The following is an 18581-nucleotide window of genomic DNA, read 5'->3' on the forward strand; positions in this document are numbered from 1 at the left end:
CCCTCCAAAACCCTTCAGCACTCCTTCAGATTCAAGAGGAATTGCTACGTTCCCCCCTTAAGGTTCTTGTGCAGCTTATCTTTGCTTCGACTCTGGCATGGGGCCATTTTCTCAGTGAAAGGCACCTACTGTTGCAGCGGGGGCCACACAGCGGGTGACACACACAGTGGGGCGGGCGTCCCACGGACACCGAGGCACCGTCATATAAAGGCAGCAAACAAGTGAAGTCTGTAATTACCTTTGTCAAGACAATTAGAGGAAGTAACCCGACCCCACTGCCTTGCTTTGGGCTAAACACACAAGACAATAACTGCAGTGTTGCACCTTTCAGCCCATAAAGGCCGAGCTGATTCAGGATCAGATTGTTTTTTTTACATATATAGGAGTCAAAAAATGCTTTTTTATGAAGCAGCAGGGTAATCACTAGCTTTTACTTGTTAATTGCAGTAATCTCACTGCGTTCTATCAGAGTGTAATTATACAGCTGTGTGTGCTGTGCATCGAGCCGCCGCTGTAACATGTCTGTCTCTGCTGCAAGCCGTTCCCCCTGGGCACAGATCTAGGATCAGCCAACCTTCACTAGAATCAATGCATCAGACGAACAAGAGAAGAGTTTATTCTGATCTCATAGCAGCGTTTAAAGCGTTCTCTGTCCTGCTCCGTCTTGTTCGCTGCAGATCGTCTGCCTGTGCGTGACACACGTTTATGGAATTTGATTAATTAGAGGTTTGAGCCGGGCATAACGTCATGCCTCAACTGGCAGCTGATTCTTGACATAAAGATTACAACTCAAAAAAAAAGGGCCCCCCCTTGTTACTGCTGTAGCGTTATCAGCCATCTATGTTGTATCCTGTGACATATCACACATGTTGTGGTCTAAATTCACAAGAGGCAATAAAGGCATCAGGCTGCAACCTATCAGACAAGGAGGCAGTTATCTCACAGTGTGGTTAGGGGCCAACATGCAGCACTGAAAAGCCGGAGTGTCAGTATTGCTTAAGAAATGGCTTGTGCCAGCATATCAGCCATAACAGAACACTGCTTCAGAAATGAATGCCTTTTTACACTCTTGTGATAAGTTATATTTACATTGTGATTTGTCACCGGAGTGGTTCAGGTGCACAAAACCCCACAGAGACACGTTGCAGATTTACATGTTTGCCGCTGCTAACCCCGAGGTCTAACACGGGTAATGAATCACATCGCATTTTGTTATGCTACGTCCAGAAGATGGAGCACCCGCCCGCTACGACTGACTGCTCCGCAACACCTTGAGAAGTATTTCCATAAATCAGATAGACCTGTTTCTGCTGGGCCTGGAATATGTATGAACTGGGTTCCTGTGGGAAGGAGCTGGAAGATGACACACAGACCTTGGGAAGAGCAGAACTCCATTTCTACTGATAATGAAGACAATAGAGGGAAGCATAATCTGTTCTGTTAGTGCTGCTAAACATGCATAAATGCAGGATATTTATCTGTCATTAATAATTTCATTTAGCATGCTGTGGTCATTTATGGTCTTGTGTCAATCTTGTCAATAACACCTGGAATCCCATCTCATACTTAAAGTTTCCTGGAAGTCAGATGTCGCCCTCTAGTGGTTCAACTTCACCAACAATGTTTCTGACTGCTGTTTGCAGGAAATGAAGAAGAATTTTTATTTTCCAAAATCATCTTTTGCCTTTATTGCAAGAAACTACTTGATTCTTCACACAGTAAAACTTGCACTGAAAAAATAGATGCACATCATCATGTTGTAGAGCAAAAAGTTGATACAAAATGATGTCAGTCAGTCTCTAGATGTCAGTCTTTGGCTCGCTGGACTGTTATTGCACATTAGACATGTAATCACCTGTGGTAAATCATAATTTCAAAGGCAGCTACACAGGCCAGTCGTATTAAGCTGAATGCTAATGAGCAGTATGTGTCAGCCTTTCAATCAGCACTTTTATATGAACATGTAACAAAATGCAACTAACAGAAATCCAAACAGTTCAAATAGGACCATTGGTCACAAACACTGCTAAATTATTTAATGCATCAAGAAGAATAGTGTGGAAAATAATGACAACTTATGCCAAACATGACAAACTGTAAAGAGGAACAGCTCACTGACAGGGACAGAAGGACAGTTAGTAAACACCACAAAACTATAGCCTCAAAAATGAGCAGAGAATTGAACCAACACCTCTGTGACTCAGTCTCAATGAAAACTGTGCAGTTCAGGACTTGATGACAGAATCCAAGGAGGACTGAAGCTGTTCTAAAGAGAAACAGTGGCCTTACTCCTTATTAGCTACATTCATATAGTGTATTGTTATTGTTTCCATTATTTTGTCCATTACAAGGTAGTTGTATGGCGGAATAACACAATCCTGATATACTTCATTTATCGGAGTTGAGCTGATTTTTGTACATCATATTGTGGATGGGGTAGTATTAAGTTAGAATAATCTATGTATCTGTGTATATATAAAAACATGTAATAGGTGCATTTTGAATGATTGACAACTACTGCTGCTAATCAGAGGAAAGCTGTGCAGTGATAGTTGTTGTATTGGCCCTCAGTTCATGTGTTCACTAAAGAATTCAAGATTCATTGGCTTTTCTGTGAAGGAGTTCAGCTGTCGAACGCAGGGCTAGATTGATATATTGGTTTGCTGATATATTGGGCTGATTTATGCTTGGATATGGATATCAGTCAGTCAGTGTCGTCCACCTCTGATATGACAGATATGATGCAGTTTGGTTACATATTGTAGGATTGATCAATACTACACTGGTTGTCTATGGGAAGCTCCTAATCCTTTTGATTGGATTCCACACGAGCATGAATGAATATCATCATATTTGGGATTCAGTGGAGAGTTTTAGTGTCCCATGATGGTCTCAAAGCTGTTTCAGAGGCTTTTCCGTCCTGACAAGAATACAATTCTGGGGGGATTTTTGGCATGAAAATGGTGGAATTTATATGAAAGATATCAGGTATCAGCCCAAAGTATCAGCTATCAGCTTTGGGTCTAACCCTTGTCTGTACCAGTCATCACTGAACTTGACACAACAATAATAAATGGCACTTCTCAAGCACAGGGATATCGATTAATACGTCACATGACATCAACACTGACTACTCTCCTCGATACACGACGACGTTCTTGTCCGTCTCGTAAATCTTAACCTCGTGCAGCAGACTGGGCGGGAGGACCTTCGCCATGTTGTCCCATATGTAAACGGCCACGTTCTCAGTCGTGCTGCGTGACAGAAAAAGAAGAAGAAGAAGAAATAATTGAAAACAACAAAACTCAAATCTGTAGAAACTTGGTGAAACCAGTTGAGGAGGATACACACCTGACAACATCAGCAAAGTATGGGACGTCCTTATCCAGGTTTTTATGGTCCAGTGGAGTCATGATGACGTCCTGTAGGAGTCAAACAATTAGTCAGTCAATGAAAATATTAATCAGAATCAAAGTTGTTTTAATTTTCTAAGTATAACGGGTGTACAAGGAATTTGGCGTGGTTAATTTGTGCTGACACACATACAAAACAGGTACACAACACAGGAAAAACTGAAAGAGGACATAGACAGAAGTGTTGTATGACAGCTGATATAGACATGCACAGGGTGGGGGACGCTTCAGACTGAAACACCGAGATAGAGTTTCTATAGGGACATTGTTAACACTGATCACCTGAGGAGCTACAAGATAAAAGATAAAGATTTACACCGCAGTGTTTCCATTACATGTAGACTATTCAAGCCTGGTGCACATGCCTTCCCTCTCTTCTACAGCTTACAGTGAAATTTAAAGCCACAGGTTTTTCATTGTCTCCATAAAATCATAAGACACTTGACTCCTTCTCTTATCCAGTCTGTGCAGATAAAATGTCTGGAGCTCCTTTGGATGAAAAAACTGCCAGAATCTATTGCACTTGTCTTATTATTTTACACCATTAACTATGCTTAGTTTTGGTCTGAATATGGGCCGTGTTTTTAAAATATCTATCAATAAAGTGATTCTCAAAATGTCGCTTCATGTTTCAACTGGAAATCTGGAAAAAACCCAAAAAGAGCGTATTTGACATTTAGAGACTTTTGATCAAACAGTGCAACTTGTGGATGAAAGTGGAAATTGCAATTACTGAATACCAACACTAGCTATTTTGTATAAACCGAGTGACATAATCTTATTTTTTCTTAGTTTCTGGAAAATGGAAATGGAAACTAATTTGCGAAACAAACTACAGTGGTAGGGTCCTATCTGATATTTCAAAGTTGTTCAATTTAATATTTCATTTCATGTTTTCCTGTAATTTTTAGGCTGGATTAGATATTAGTCTGATTTTACATGATAGTTAAAGCTGCAATAGGCAATTTCACTTGTTGGCGGCCCCAAATGGCAATAAAATGGAGGAAGAGAGAGGGCAGTGTTGACATGTGCTTACTTCAATGCACTTCTTCAGGTCTGTCAGGTTCATGACCATGCCAGTGTGACGGTCGATCTAGGGAAGGCACACAGATTAGGTTACTCTGTCTGTATGTGTGTGTGTGTGTGTGATCATGTGACAGACTTCTGACTGACTTTTTCAACACGGCGCTGCATGCTCTGTAACATTGTTGCAAAGGATGTTGGAGGAGAAGAAGAAGAAGAAGAAGAGTACTTACTTTTCCTCTGACTGTCACCTCCACTGTTGGCAGGAATGAGAGCATGGAATGAATAGGAGAAAATGGAAATAGCTGTGTAAGATGGTTGATAATATTTATCTATGAACCTGTGACTGAATACACAGCATCATGATGAATGACTGAGAATAACACACCTTTGTAGTTGTGTCCGTGCCCGTTGGGATTGTTGCATTTTCCAAACACTCTTTTATTGTCCTCATCGCTCAAGTGCTTACTAGAGAAGAGACAAGTGTGATCAAAACCTGCTGCGTTATCTTATTGTGGCATCAATGCTCTAGCCCGTATTTTAGACAAGCGAAATATGCAAAGTACTTCATTGCCACCTGCTGCCTTCAGGTGCTCCTCGTAAACTGCTATTTTCAAAATTTGAATTTGTAAATGTAAATTCAAATGCTTTTGACTGGCAATAATAACATAATGGGCCCTGTAGCAAAAGGAGTTAATGGATGGCTGCTGTTAGTTAAAATATTAAGCGGCACAGGGCTACTTTGTGCTGCAGAAGAAGAATGGAGAACAGAAAACTAACATTAGGAATGTCATTTACATTTTACTGAATTTACCATCTTCCATCCATGCTCTCTGACATTTTTCCCTCTACACAGGCCTTCTAAACTCAGCTGTTAGTGAAAATCCCGACTTTGCTGGGTCGTTCATGGGAGAGTTAACTTTTGATTTCCGAATTTCTGACAGCCCGTGAAGGCAGCAATGGTCTAAACACACCGCGGCGTCCCTGTGAACTCCCATGAATCCTCGGGACTCACGCAACAGGTTTCATCCGCATCAAAAACAAACAAAGGCTGTAAAATGCAGCCAACCACTAGCAAGCTATTGCCAGTGGTTTCCATCAGAATGAATCAGCAGTATTAATGCAGCCAAGCTAAAGCAGTCAGTAATAGAAATAGAAGCTATAGTACTGAATAGCCTCTTATCGTATGAAAAAGCGGACGGGACCTGTGGAGTCGGTGGCACGCGCTGAAGCTCTGGACCCGGGTGATGTAGCCGGTGCGCTCCGCTGCGTTGTCGCCGACAGGAGTACCGGCCATCGTTATTACCGTCTCTCAGCGATAGGAACAGATAGGAATAATCATCTAATCCCCCGGGAAAGAGGGTTTAGGGTTATGAAATGCTGGGATGTGCAGCTCCAGCCCACATGACTCGCTCGGCGCCGCCATTGGCTCAGAATCAGGGCGGAATAAAGCGCGTGGCAGCCGATTGGTCTGAATCAAGGCTGAACCAAGGCTCGTTACACTGTGATTGATTGATTTGATATGCTGTCACAGCTCCTCATCATGTGCTCACATGGTTTTGTATCAAAAAATAATGTGATGTTCTGCGACAAGTCCCTTAACAAAAGAACTATTTTAGGAGGATACCAACTTATGTCCTATATGAATATTAAAGGAATATTATGGTGATACCCTAAGAAATAATAAAATAATAATAAAAAATACCATAAACTACCATACTATACCTGTATAAACTCGCTATTGAATACCACAGACACACTATAATTTCCTTGAGGAATACTGTATGAATATTATAATAATATAATTATAGGATATAAAACGTACCATAGAGTCCACTAAGGTCACTATAAACTCACTATTGAGAACCACAAGTCTCTATAGGAATATTATAGTAATATTATAGTGATAACATGAGATTAAAAACACCATAAAGTACAATAAGGTCACCATCACTCACTATTGACAGACTATAAGTCACACTATAGGAATATTTAGCAATACCATAGGTGATATAACAGCACCATAGAGTATATAAGGCCACTATAAACTCACTATTGAGTCCCAGATACACTAGAAGTTCTTGAGGAGTATTATAGTAATATAACAGGAATGTTATGCACCCTAGGAGAACAAAATAGCATTATGAGTTACTGTAAATTCACTATTGAGTATCCAGAGACATATAGGATAGGAGATATAGTGCTTCCTGGAATATTATAGGAATATTATAGTGATATGATGGGAAATAATACCATAAGGTACAATAAAGTCACTATAAACTCATAGTTGACTACCACAGACACACAAGTACATGGCTTATGATGTTTTGTTTTTGTTTGTTTTTTTGTTATTTGTTACCAGGCAAGAAGTTTGTGTTGCATTTCCATAAATGTTGGACACTTCAGGGTAGACTACTGCATTATTGTAGCCTCATAAAACAGTTAGGTAACAGACTAATTCCAATTTAATCAGAGAGCAGATAAGACTGTGAAGCACCCTGCTGAGGGTGTAAAGCCTTCTAAAGTGATGATGATGAGAATTACTCTCTAGAACTACATTGTAAACCTATTCTTCTGTATATGTTTGGGTAGTATATGTTCAGCAGTCTATCTTCACTATCTTCAGTAGTCTCTTTGTCTTATTCTCACCTGCATCCTGTTCTCTGCTGCTGCAATAACCCAGTTTCCCCATGGAGATCATTAAAGTTTCATCATGAAATTTGATTGTCATATTGTCTTATTACCAATGTTTTGTTCTGTGCAATGATCCTACTCATAAATTTATCAAACTGTGTCCTGTGGGTGTGTGTGCGGGTGTGTGTGTGTGTGTGTGTTTACCCCAGGCAGCTTCACAGGAGTCAGTCTAAACCTGTGTGATTAATTGCCACATCTAATCCCAGAGTGTGGTCATTTTAATCTAGCTTTAAATAAGAGACAACTGTCACTGTGTCATTGTCTTTATTAAATAGCTATTACATGGGTCCAGAGTTTGGGAATACTGCAATTATCTCCCCCTTCTTCTTCTTCTCCTAATCTATTGCAGGTACCAGACCTTCCTTAAAGAGTGTCCCAGTGGTCGAATCATGTTCGACCACTACGCTGTTGCTCGTCATCTGTGCACACTGTGCTTGTAACTGTCATTGACTTTGACAGTTTAAAACCTGGCTGGTTTGAATTGAAAGAGTGATGGCACTTGACTTTAAAGAGTACATCGTGGCTCTGCACCTGACCTCCCTATGGAAGACCATTCAGAAACCGGAGTGGGCCTTGAACCTCTATGATGCGGACCGCAATGGAACCGACCAAGAACGAGGAAATTGTCAAGGTGAAAGAGAAGAATTCTAGGAAATATATGGCAATGCATGTGTTATGAAACTAATTGCTAATTGACCACCTTAAAGCAGCACTATGCAACTTTGCACTTTGGCGGCCCCCAGTGGCAACGAGTTTGAATTTTTGAAAGTTTGAAGGACTTCATTACCCAGAAATCATGTACCGTGTCGTCAGTAAACTAAATATCTGTTTTCTCTGGACTGAGTTCTTGCTTGCTGCTGTTTTGGAGACACTAACCTTTTGTACTCTTAAATTTCAATTCGTAATAAAAAAAAAAAGAGGATAAATAAATGGAAAAGTTTTGATTTGTTATTTATTAATTTATTTTTTTTCTTGTTATTTGTTACTTGTAGGTGGATCTGCTGTGTCTCAATTAATGGGGAAGGTACAATCTTTTCTGTTTCAGCCCTACTTCATGATTTACTCCAATAAGGTCAGGTGTATTTTAACATAAATATTGTGCCTAGTGCAGCTTTAAAGCAGATACTAATACCCAAACTATTTTCTTTAGTCTATATTCAGTATGATCTTCAAGGAGGATCAGAAGAACCTACCTGAGGACGAGAACACACCAGAGAAAAGGAATAAAATCTTGAAGTTCTTCCTTCTGCTTTATCAGTGCTGACGAGTTGATCCAGGGAGTGATGAACAGAAACATCCTCCCACTCATCCAGTCTGACGAGCCGCAGGAGAACAAGAACCCTTCCATCCTTTAACCTCAACCTTTTATTTCTCCAGCTGTGTCTCACTCCATGCTTACACAGTCGCATAAGTTCATCACCTCTTGTGTCATGTCGAATCACAGCGCTATATCTACAAATCAAGGTTTTGTGATTTTAACTGTAAAACAAAATGTCTTATGCTTCATAAGAATAAGAATAACTCGTATATAAGCCTATATACACATATAGCACATATAGCCTGTGCATTCTGCTCTTGACTATATTTACTATTCACATTTTCAGACAACAAATACATTGTATTTATATTTACATTTCAATCCATATGTCGTGCCGTATGGATCCTTTTTAACTGGCCTAACATAATAAGATGCTATCATATTTTACATGGTAAATAAAGCACAAATCTGAAACACTGTACAAATGCACAAAGTGAACATTATATGCCTGCAATAAGTATAACTCTAGAGCAGTCAACAAAGATAGAATAACTTTTGATTGGGGCCTCTGGATGGATTGTTAAACCCTCCTGTGTATTGCTAAATGCCTGTATATTATGTTTCCAGGGCTCCCACTGTGGGCCTGATGTAAAATGCCATGACCTTTCCATGACTTTCCATCACTCTGTCTGACTATTCCTTCCTGGTTTGTTAATGTTGTTTCTATAAAGGGGGTAAACAGTCTGGTTTCCATTACAGCTGTGGAGAAAAAACAGCAGAAAACGAATACAATGAATATGTGAAAGAAGTTCAAATACATTCTGGTGTATTACTGTATTCCATGACGTCTCCAGAGAATTATTCAAATTCCCTGACTTTCCCTGTCTGGAGTACCAACCCCTCGACATTCCATGATACCGTATTTCCTCTAATAGTGGCCTGTAGTCAATTAAAAGCCGGGTGTCCGATAATGGCCAGGGCCGTCGTCGACACGAACAAATAAAGGCCGGTCTCAAATACAGGCCGGGGGAAAAAACAAAGGAAACAAGACTAGGTCAAAACCTAGTATATGGCTGGACCGTGTCCGTCTCCTCTCTCCGCCGCTGCCTCTCCACCGTGCCCACGGCCCGCATTGATCCTCCCGATCCAAGCCCCGGACCCCCGCCGAAATCTCGGCCGGATCACCGGGAACACATCGGTGTCCAGGTTCAGTTAGCTTCAGCTTACATACAAACAACGGTGGATACCGGTAAACTCCTGGTGCCTGTTTGTAACTGTAGTTTGTAGTAACGTACAAGTGCCACAAGACGGCTCGGCCGGCAGAAGTCTCTGGAGCATAATAATGCATTGCAGTAACAAAAAAACGTCTACCTAACGTACCCCAACAGAAGCAGATCAGAAAACAAGGAGGCTTCGTACTAAAATATGAGCAAATATACTTATCCAACAGAGGGAATTAGAAATAAAGGCCTGTCTCTAATATAAGCCTGCTTCCAATAAAGGCCTGGTACCCTCTGCAGTTGAGGTAAATAAAGGCCCGGGCCACTATTAGAGGAAATACGGTATTCCAGAAATTCCATGACCAGTGGGAACCCTACATGTTTCTGAATTACTCTTTCAGTCTTTCCCAGGAATTCATCAGAACTCGCTCTCCTCCAGAATCTCCTCCAGAGTCTCTCCGAACGTCAACTCTCCATCGCTGCTGGACAGGCTCTTCCGGGTCAGAAAGTCCAGTCCCGTTGCGTTGCAGCCCTTCACCCTCTGACCTTTGACCTGTCCCGCCCCGAGCACCGCGCCTCCCCCGTGCACGGCCACCTGAAGCAGGTGCGGGCTCGTGCCGGAGGCCGCGCCCTCGTCGTACGACTCGCTCTGCTGGGAGCCGTGTGGCCGGCGCCCTCGGGTGTACTTCCACAGGTGCTTGAGGGGCGCGCCCCCGAAACAGCTCCTCGCCTGGAAGTGGTTGGTGAACAGGAAAAGCTGCCAGCGCTTTTTCAGTTCGGCTTGGACCTGAATACGCATAGAAACAAAGGAGTTACCATGTATTCTATTGTAGGTATGGGTATATAGGTATACATTGGGACTCTATTCCCTAAATTTCTATTTGTATATACTACTTTTTATAATTATATGTTGGGTTATGTTTAAACTCAAAATGAAATAAATGAATTTAGAAATAAATGCCCCCAAAAAATTTACAATATTTTTATTTTCTTGTATTTTTATGTCAAAATCCCATTTGTTTTACTTGTGGTTATTTGGCGGACCAGTAGGTGTACATAAAAATACCAACCAATAATACCATCGCAGATTTTTTAACAATCGCCCCCTCAGCCCCTCCCATTATAAAATATAAAACCTTCATAACTTTCAGAGTGACACAGTGGCAGAGTGGCAACATGGTAAAGTGGGGCATTTGTGGGTGTTCATTGCCAAAAACCCTGTTTCCTTTTCCATGTTTGCTTCCCGGTGGCTGGAATTCATTCATTTTGAAGAATCCAGTATTTGTGAAAGCTTAAGATTATGTGCAAAGCATTTCACTTTCCATGTTTGTTGTCATCCAACCCACCCACTGTTGAACAATCCCTCCCTGCGTTATGTCCCGCCCCAACATCCTGTTTCAACCGGAAATACATGAAATTTCAAAAGCAAAACACCACTGAAATGCTGCTTCCTTGTGACTTTAATGTGACCAAGTCAAATTTCTTGTATGTGCAAATTTACTTGGTCCATAAAAACATTGATGGCCATTGATGAAAATCAGTAGATGTATTGAATGAAATATCTTACCTCTCCATTGGCAAAACAGTACAGCACAGCAACCAAGAATCCCTGAAAAGGTTACAGATCACACGTAAGGGTTGATATGGAACTAAAAGAGTAATGAAAATATTACTATCAGTCATTATTTCACTAGCTCTCCCTTACCTGGAAGGAGCTGAGGGTGAGGTTGATGAAGTTCCTGGCATAGCGGCTGCTGCCCTCCACACACTCATCTATCAGCAAAGTGAACACCACCTCATGGATCCCCAGCAGAGGAATCAGCACCAGCGTGGCTCTGGCCAAGCTGACAGGGCGACAGAGACACACCGTATAATTACGGAGGGCTACTCCAAACGGGCGAGACAAGAAACTGTGACATCCCGCGTTAAGGCAAAATTTACAGGAGAGAGACTATAAAATTTATATTGGCAAACGAGTCAAAGAGCAAAGAGAGGAGAAATCTCGGTAAATGATATGCATGAGATTCCCCTACCGCTGTGACATTTATGGTGTGGAGTAAAGAGGCCAGAGATTGCGGGGATGACATTTGGGTTTGTGCTGTACATGGGAGCGATTAACATTTAAATGTTAAAGCAGGAATCTACCAGTCAAAGGGACTATTTATGGAAACAACTCTCAAGGTCAGACTCAAAACTTGTTCGCTGCCATTCAGGTTTGCAAGCAGTTGCAGTAGCGAGGCACGGCAGGGGAGACTCTAAAATACCTGTATCTGTAGTCGGTAAATTTCACCTGATCTGCCTTCAGCTTGGAGAGCAGCAGCATCAGGATCTTGATGAATATAAAGAAAATCACCTGCAACACATATCAAAGGTAGTTTAAAAAGATATATGCCCAATATAAATGCTGACTAAAATGTGTATAAATGTCCTCTGTTCCTAAGGGAATTTGTGTACCAGTAAATTAGTAATCGGTCATACTTGTGACTACTAAAGAACTGCCCCTATTTTACATGGCCTCACAAGACAGAGAGCGTACAAATTAGTATGAAATCAGAATGACATTTCCCTGAAGGAATGCAACTCACAGGAGACACATACATTGTATCTGTGACTCTCCAGGATTGATACTTTACTTACCAGTACTGATAAAGTAATCGGGCCACTTATTATCCAATAGAACCCTCTATTCACAATGTCCCAGCATCTTGGGAATGAGAATGAGAAAATCAAGCAATGAAGAACAATCTCAACAGGGGGAAAAAACAGTATTCTATACTGAAATATGTATCCAGACACTCACCCTGTATTTTCATATAAAATCTTAATCACTGTCCATGGTGTCAGAAACAGGACAGGTGTACCTGTAAAGTAACAACAGCATAAGATACACAGTTAACAGTCACATCAGCACATAAAACTTTCTCTCTCTCACACCTTTTTTAATACAAGTGCACACACACACACACACAGAATTCATTATCAGCCCTTACCCCATCCCAGGAGCATGTATCTCTTCAGCAGGCGTCTCCTGGTCAGAAATGCGGTGAAGAGGAGGGTGTGGAGGAAAATGGCCTCCACCAAGAGCCAGAAGTAATTGCAGGCCACAAAGTACTCCATGGACACTCTGGAGATTTTGCACATCACCGCTATCTGTTTAGGTGGATTACTCTGTCAGATTGTTTGGCTGATTCAAACTGCTTCTGAAATCCCCCCCCAAATAAAGCATACTAATCAGTAATCTGCTACTATATGAATGATAAAGGAGTGGTGAGTATATACCGCAGAGTTGGAGTGGGAGTTCCACCCAGGGTCGTCTGTGGGTAAGTTGGTATACATGATTTGTAATATGATTTCCTTGGAAATGACCGCCGTTGCTCTCAGGATGAATGACACAAACAGATTCATGTGGATGTAGTTCCTGGTGCAGTGGAGCTTCCTGGTAAGCAGATACAGGAGCGGGTTGAGGAAGGCATTGATCTATAGCCGCTGTGCAACTGTAAACAGATTACTGAGGGCATCATGACATGAGAGGGAATGAAAAATGATCAAATTACATGCAACGACATGGAAATGCTTCCGGGTTTGTATAATGTTATTAATAATGATCAGCCTCATTATGCATCTTCTGTGCATCCGCATCCACAGTATTGTGAAACCGTGCATAGCATCAGTCAAAGACTAAGATAAAGCTGGTGGATCTGTGTCTCATGCCTTATTGATTGTCTATCAGAATGACTAATAGACGGGGCATAATGACAAAATTAAATTGTTTTTTTCATCGAAAGGCAAATTGCCTGTCTTTGTAGCTTCAGCACCGGTTGCTTAAAGTAAGCATTGGTTTCAAGAACTTTATTCTCAAAATTCAATATGCTCTAATCAAAGTGTCTTTAAAACATATATTAAAAATCAAAGAGAGTCTGAGGCACTCTGTTTTGATGAGCAAAAGTAAAAGCTTTCATTTCACAATGTCAATTTCAACAATTAAAAACTGACAAACGCGTTTCACCTTGACAAAGGCTCATTCAATCTGAAATTGCCAATATGAAATAAGGGCCTTAAATGTCATTCATCACAACAGAGTTCTTTGCGCCATCTTTGATTTTGAATACATGAGCACCTGTTGATTGCTTTTTGGTGCGGACATTTCTGGTACCAAGTAGCGCTCTTGGTTTTGTCTTTGACACATGGAAAACTTGGAAAACAGATATAAAGCTTGAATTCTTCTCCGCTTCTAAGTTTGAAGATGGGTGGCTTGGGAACCTTTGGATTAAAAAGGTTCCTCTGGTAATCATGTGGAAAAAAGGCAGATCCAAGGTACTCTAGTCAGAATTCTAAGTGCACGAACGCGCTTCTGCCCCATGGTCCTCATCGGGGTATGGAAGCCTTGGATCTCCCTTTTCTCAACACATAATCTACAACTTTGACTGCATGACCATTAGAAATATTAATGCAACTCCTCTAGCCCAGACCACTGACCTGAACATGCCCATGAGGAGAGTAGCCAGTGTGAGGGAGGACAGGGACAGGGAGTAGCCAATGATGGAGATGACCCTGAGGGCGGTCTGGCGAAGCATTTTTTCCTCCTGACACACACACACACACACACACACAACACGAGGAAACACACATGCATTCATCAGGCCTTTCCAATAAACAGAGACTTTCTAGGTCTTTTGAAAACAGTCAGCTGTCAAAGATAACAGCCGTAATGGTTTTCCTAGCATGGCTGTCGTAAGTCATTTATCCCGCCGCAAAGGGTGGATGAGAGAACACAAATCATCAAATACATTCCTGGCTTTCAGTCCCAACACTTAGGGAAAGGTGAACCTATATATTTCATGGCCTCCTCCCCCTCCCCCTCCTCACCTTGTCTTTAAAGTAATGGTTTCCCTCACATTCTGACTGCTCCCTCCAGGCCTCTGAGGAATTCTCCCTCAGTCGCCAAGTCCCGTTCGCCAGGCATTCTCGGTGCACGCTCCTGGTGGCATCTGCAGAAAATGGAAGGACGCATTGACACGCGTCGGTTCTCCTGTCAGTCGAGGAGCTGACTGACTAGGCAGTTAATTTTTTAAAGCTGTGCTAGGCAAGATTTTTATGTAAAAAGTACACCCGTCTTATCAACCTAAATTACAAAGTGGGGCTGCAGCAGATCAGAGCGTCCCATCCCCTCTAACTGAGACACACTATTTTTGGCCCAAATGAAGTTCTGGTGTTGGGTATGTACACTTCTGCCCACAGGAATTGACAAATCAAAACTTCAAAAATCAAAATCCAAACTGCCTAAACAGCAGTGAGCAGCACTCTGTTATCTCTCTTCGTTTCTTTGGTATCCTTTTGGCATCACAGACCAGCTGGGTTGTGTAGTTTACTGACATGAAGTCACATGATTTCTGGGTATTGAAGACCATAAACTTCTAACAGTTACCACTCACTGCCATTTGGAGTCGCCAATGTGCAAAGTTGCCTAGAGCAGCTTTAAATAAAGAATTTAGATACTGTAGAGTGGATTGAGTCAATTTCAAAAACCGAAGCTGGCATGGCCAATTGAAGACTGTTGCTTCACATTTAAAGCATGACTGAGCAATTAGATGATGTTGGGCCATCTAATTGAGCTGTTGAACACTTGATCCTGTGACTAGCTAGGACAGCAGTCTGTCCCGTGATTCACTCAGTGATTCATTCACTTGAAGTGAATGAATCACTCAGTGAATGCAGTGAATGCAGTGAATGCAGTGACAGAAAGTCTGAGGAACACACAGAACCATTCAAGTAATTTGGTCAAAGCTGCAGTGAGAGTGTTTTTCTGTTAATGTATGACTTCTAAGCATTTGTTGTTTTGGAAAAGGTGTAGCAATGAGGTGCTACAATGTAATGTTACCCTCACTGATCCATGGTAAGTAAGACGGGCATGGGACCGACACATTCCCAGGAGATGAATGGGGCCAACACACGAACATATCAAATGTCCCATTACAGTAGATTCCTGCAATACAAGAATAACTTGTCATTATCTTCATGAAGATACTGAAGCTTTAGCTGAACATTTAGCTGAACATTGAACACGTGACTCACCAGTTCTTGAGAGCGCACTTGTTGCTAGAGTTCTGGTGCAGTTCTCCGAATATTCGGTCCGTTTGGATATCAGACTTTCAAGCACCGAGCCCGTTACCTTTCAGAAAAACATGGGTTAAGACATTGAGAGAAAAGTTCGATTTGAAGAGTTTCATTCCAGAATGAGATTTTCATCACCTGAAAAGTTTGACCCCTAACCTTACAAAATGAGGCTGGCATGAAAATAGAGCACATTAAGGAATATTACTGATGTCATTAGCTATCTTACAAAACTCTAACACTTTGAAGCATGTATTGATCTGTGTTTTCACTCTTGTCCTAAGATGGATGTATAGCATTTTGGAATAGAACTCTTCATTTGATCACACATCCATTACATAGTGTCTGCTGCCTCTGAACGGCTGCACAGTGCGCAGTGGATGGTGCAGTATTTGTATTTACCCACATGGTGGGGGTATTTACTCAGGCCCACCTTCACTCACTGAGGGAACATGTTGACCTGTGTGTAATCTCTGATATATACAGGCAATTTTATCAACATTAATATAAGCAAAATAGCATCAAGCCTACAGCAATTCAAATACATCTCTCTATTCCTCCTTAGCTTTGATGTTTAAATGATGCGAACAGTGTCTGGGTTAATTAATGATTTTGAATTTACAGTTGGTATTCATAATGTCTCAGCTGTCATGTTAATTAGGAGTCAGTCATGAATTGTGATTATGTCTTCAGCGAGTAACACTCCCTAGTTTGCTCTCATTATTGAGACAAATAAACCTCTCCTTTTGTTTGAGAAGCAAACAGAGCACCGCGGCTGCCTCCTCTCTCATTTGTTATTCAGTGGCAGGGCTGAGGACAGTAGGTTTCCTATCTCTGGCGAACATTCACAGTCTTCACACCCCAGTGAGGAAGCAGCTGAACTCTGCAACCCCTTTGTGTCTTTTTTGGCTGCCTGGTGGCTCATCCTCCACCTGTGACACAAAGATTTCTCATGCAAGCCTGCTGACGGGGGGACGTTTCAATTCACTCCAACTCGTCTCGTCAAGAACCTGTCCGGAAAGGTAGCGCAAGCGGAGGGAAGACAGGAGCTGCTGTCTCTCTCTCTCTTGTCTATTTTCCCCTATGGAGCTAAATCAAATCCAGCCACAGAGCCTTAGCTCCCATGAGAATCCACTGTAATGTCAAAGATGGAAGTTTTATTGGGCAAAGACCATGACATAAGTGCTGTGTGATCTTGGGTTTATTTTTGCCTTGCGTTTTATTTATCTCTCTCCTCCCTGGGAAAAAAAATCGAATTTATGATGTCCAAAACAGATAAGGAGCTGTTTTTTAAGCATGTCACCACACTGGTATTTCCAGGCTGCTGTTTGACCGCTAATTTTAGAACTAGTTACTGTAGAAAGTGTATACCTCTGATCTCCTGTAGTACTGGCTTAATGGGAAAAAAGGCTAAATTTCAGATAAGAAAAATCCCCTCCATATTTTTTAGAATCATGGCCTTATATTTGCCTACAGCCGGCTGTCAGCAGGGTCTTTGCTGTGTTTCATGGCAAATGCAGCATGTAATCTTGACTAATAAATCAGATGGAGAGTTCTTGTCCAGAACCAAGTTTTTATCTCATTGTGAAATAGTTAGCAATGTCAAAAATGTCAACCTAATATATGTTTAAACATCCATCACATAAACAATAAAATGTTGAGTTTTAGGGTGTGTTGACCCTTGGGTGTGCAGTGTCTGTGTGTGTGTGTGTGTGTGTGTGTGTGTGTATGTGTATATATGTCAGAGAGCACCAGGCTTAACTTTTGATGTCCAAAGGGAACAAATGTGAATCAACTGAATGGAAGTATAGTAGTGGCATGTTTATGTGCATACATGTGTGTGTCAGCTGTTTAATTTACCTGGAGATTGAAGACAACAAAGAGGAGTAAGAAGAGCAGGAGTGTCCTCTGGCGCCAGGTTGGCAGTAGCGTTGGCATGGTGCTGAGTGTTTACTGTACATTGAAAGCTGCTCATGCCACGTCCTTGGACCCGCCTGGCCTCTCGCTCATCCTTGGTTTATCTCCCTGCTTCCTCAACACACCAAAAGGCAAACACATGGACAAGAGCCTCCTCAGCTAAGCACAAGTTGACGATGCTTCAGTTAGTCAACACTTCTCGCAGTTGGGATTGATTCAAAAGCATCACTCCTCTTGGGTCCTTCCAGGGATTTGCTTTGCCCAACAGATTTCCAAGGTTCCTTCTTTGTTTATGATTTTTTCAATGAAGTTTTCTTGCCACCTGCAACACGTGGGATCAAGTTATCTCCTGATGATGGATTCGGCTTTAAAGTTATCCTCGGTTAGATGGTTCCTCTCCAGTGTTCATGAAGATCCTCTCAGGCTGTGAAGGAGGTGGATCTGTCTGTACTCCCTATTGACCCAGCGCGACTGAGAGTGCCTGTGGATCCTCACCGACAGATCGCCTCTCCCACCCCGTCCTCCCCTAACCAATCAAGATAAGGCCCAGGGAGAGCCGGCCACATAACTGGACTAACTTTGTTGTCCGAGAGAACGTAATCACACAGGAGCAAATGGGAACACACGCTCGCTGAAAGGTACAAACATCAACACCTCGTGTGAGCACATACACACACTGGAATACATATGCAAATGCTCATGCATGCACACACACCACCTGTATTGGAGAAAGAGAGGGAAGGGATTGACCCCCCTGTGTGGGAGAAAAGAGGTTCAGTAGCCGTTTAACGTGGGTGGCTCTCTCTCGCAGTAACTGGGAACCATCCAGGATTTCTGACACTAATGGGGATCCAGTGTAAACTAATGGGACTAGAGCCAAACACAGGCAACCAAATGGGAGAGCATGGAGCTAAAGTAGCCCTCTGAGCCTAGTGTGCCTTAAGT

General features: G+C 41.9%; 2 protein-coding genes across 2 annotated transcripts; both read right to left on the reverse strand.

Annotated features, from left to right (window-relative positions):
* Nucleotides 1-1698: 1698 nt before the first annotated feature.
* Nucleotides 1699-5784, reverse strand: pts (6-pyruvoyltetrahydropterin synthase). Its single transcript, XM_071907929.2, has 6 exons — nt 5642-5784; nt 4825-4904; nt 4670-4692; nt 4450-4506; nt 3352-3422; nt 1699-3254 (listed from the first exon to the last, which is right to left on the reverse strand). The coding sequence occupies exons 1-6, from the start codon at nt 5731-5733 to the stop codon at nt 3131-3133; spliced, it is 447 nt and encodes a 148-aa protein (XP_071764030.1). The 5' UTR covers nt 5734-5784; the 3' UTR covers nt 1699-3130.
* Nucleotides 5785-10026: 4242 nt separating this feature from the next.
* Nucleotides 10027-16127, reverse strand: glp2r (glucagon-like peptide 2 receptor). Its single transcript, XM_071907828.2, has 13 exons — nt 16122-16127; nt 15681-15777; nt 15487-15591; nt 14475-14596; nt 14085-14191; nt 12888-13044; nt 12599-12758; nt 12409-12469; nt 12246-12312; nt 11873-11961; nt 11314-11452; nt 11176-11217; nt 10027-10395 (listed from the first exon to the last, which is right to left on the reverse strand). The coding sequence occupies exons 1-13, from the start codon at nt 16125-16127 to the stop codon at nt 10027-10029; spliced, it is 1521 nt and encodes a 506-aa protein (XP_071763929.1).
* Between the last annotated feature and the right edge of the window lie 2454 nt (nt 16128-18581).

The sequence above is a fragment of the Centroberyx gerrardi genome, chromosome 20 (assembly GCF_048128805.1).
Source record: "Centroberyx gerrardi isolate f3 chromosome 20, fCenGer3.hap1.cur.20231027, whole genome shotgun sequence".
NCBI classification, from domain to species: domain Eukaryota; kingdom Metazoa; phylum Chordata; class Actinopteri; order Beryciformes; family Berycidae; genus Centroberyx; species Centroberyx gerrardi.

Bases quoted from the DNA above. Each gene is read 5' to 3' on its own strand.
- glp2r (XM_071907828.2), bottom strand. The intron at 12,313-12,408 runs GTGAGTGTCTGG...CTCATTCCCAAG, and splicing joins ATTTTATATGAAAATACAGG to ATGCTGGGACATTGTGAATA. The intron at 10,396-11,175 runs GTAAGATATTTC...ATGCGTATTCAG, and splicing joins ACTGTTTTGCCAATGGAGAG to GTCCAAGCCGAACTGAAAAA.
- pts (XM_071907929.2), bottom strand. From the start codon at position 5,733: ATGGCCGGTACTCCTGTCGGCGACAACGCAGCGGAGCGCACCGGCTAC. The intron at 4,905-5,641 runs GTCCCGTCCGCT...TCTCTTCTCTAG, and splicing joins GCGTGCCACCGACTCCACAG to TAAGCACTTGAGCGATGAGG. The intron at 4,507-4,669 runs GTAAGTACTCTT...TGCCTTCCCTAG, and splicing joins AGGTGACAGTCAGAGGAAAA to ATCGACCGTCACACTGGCAT.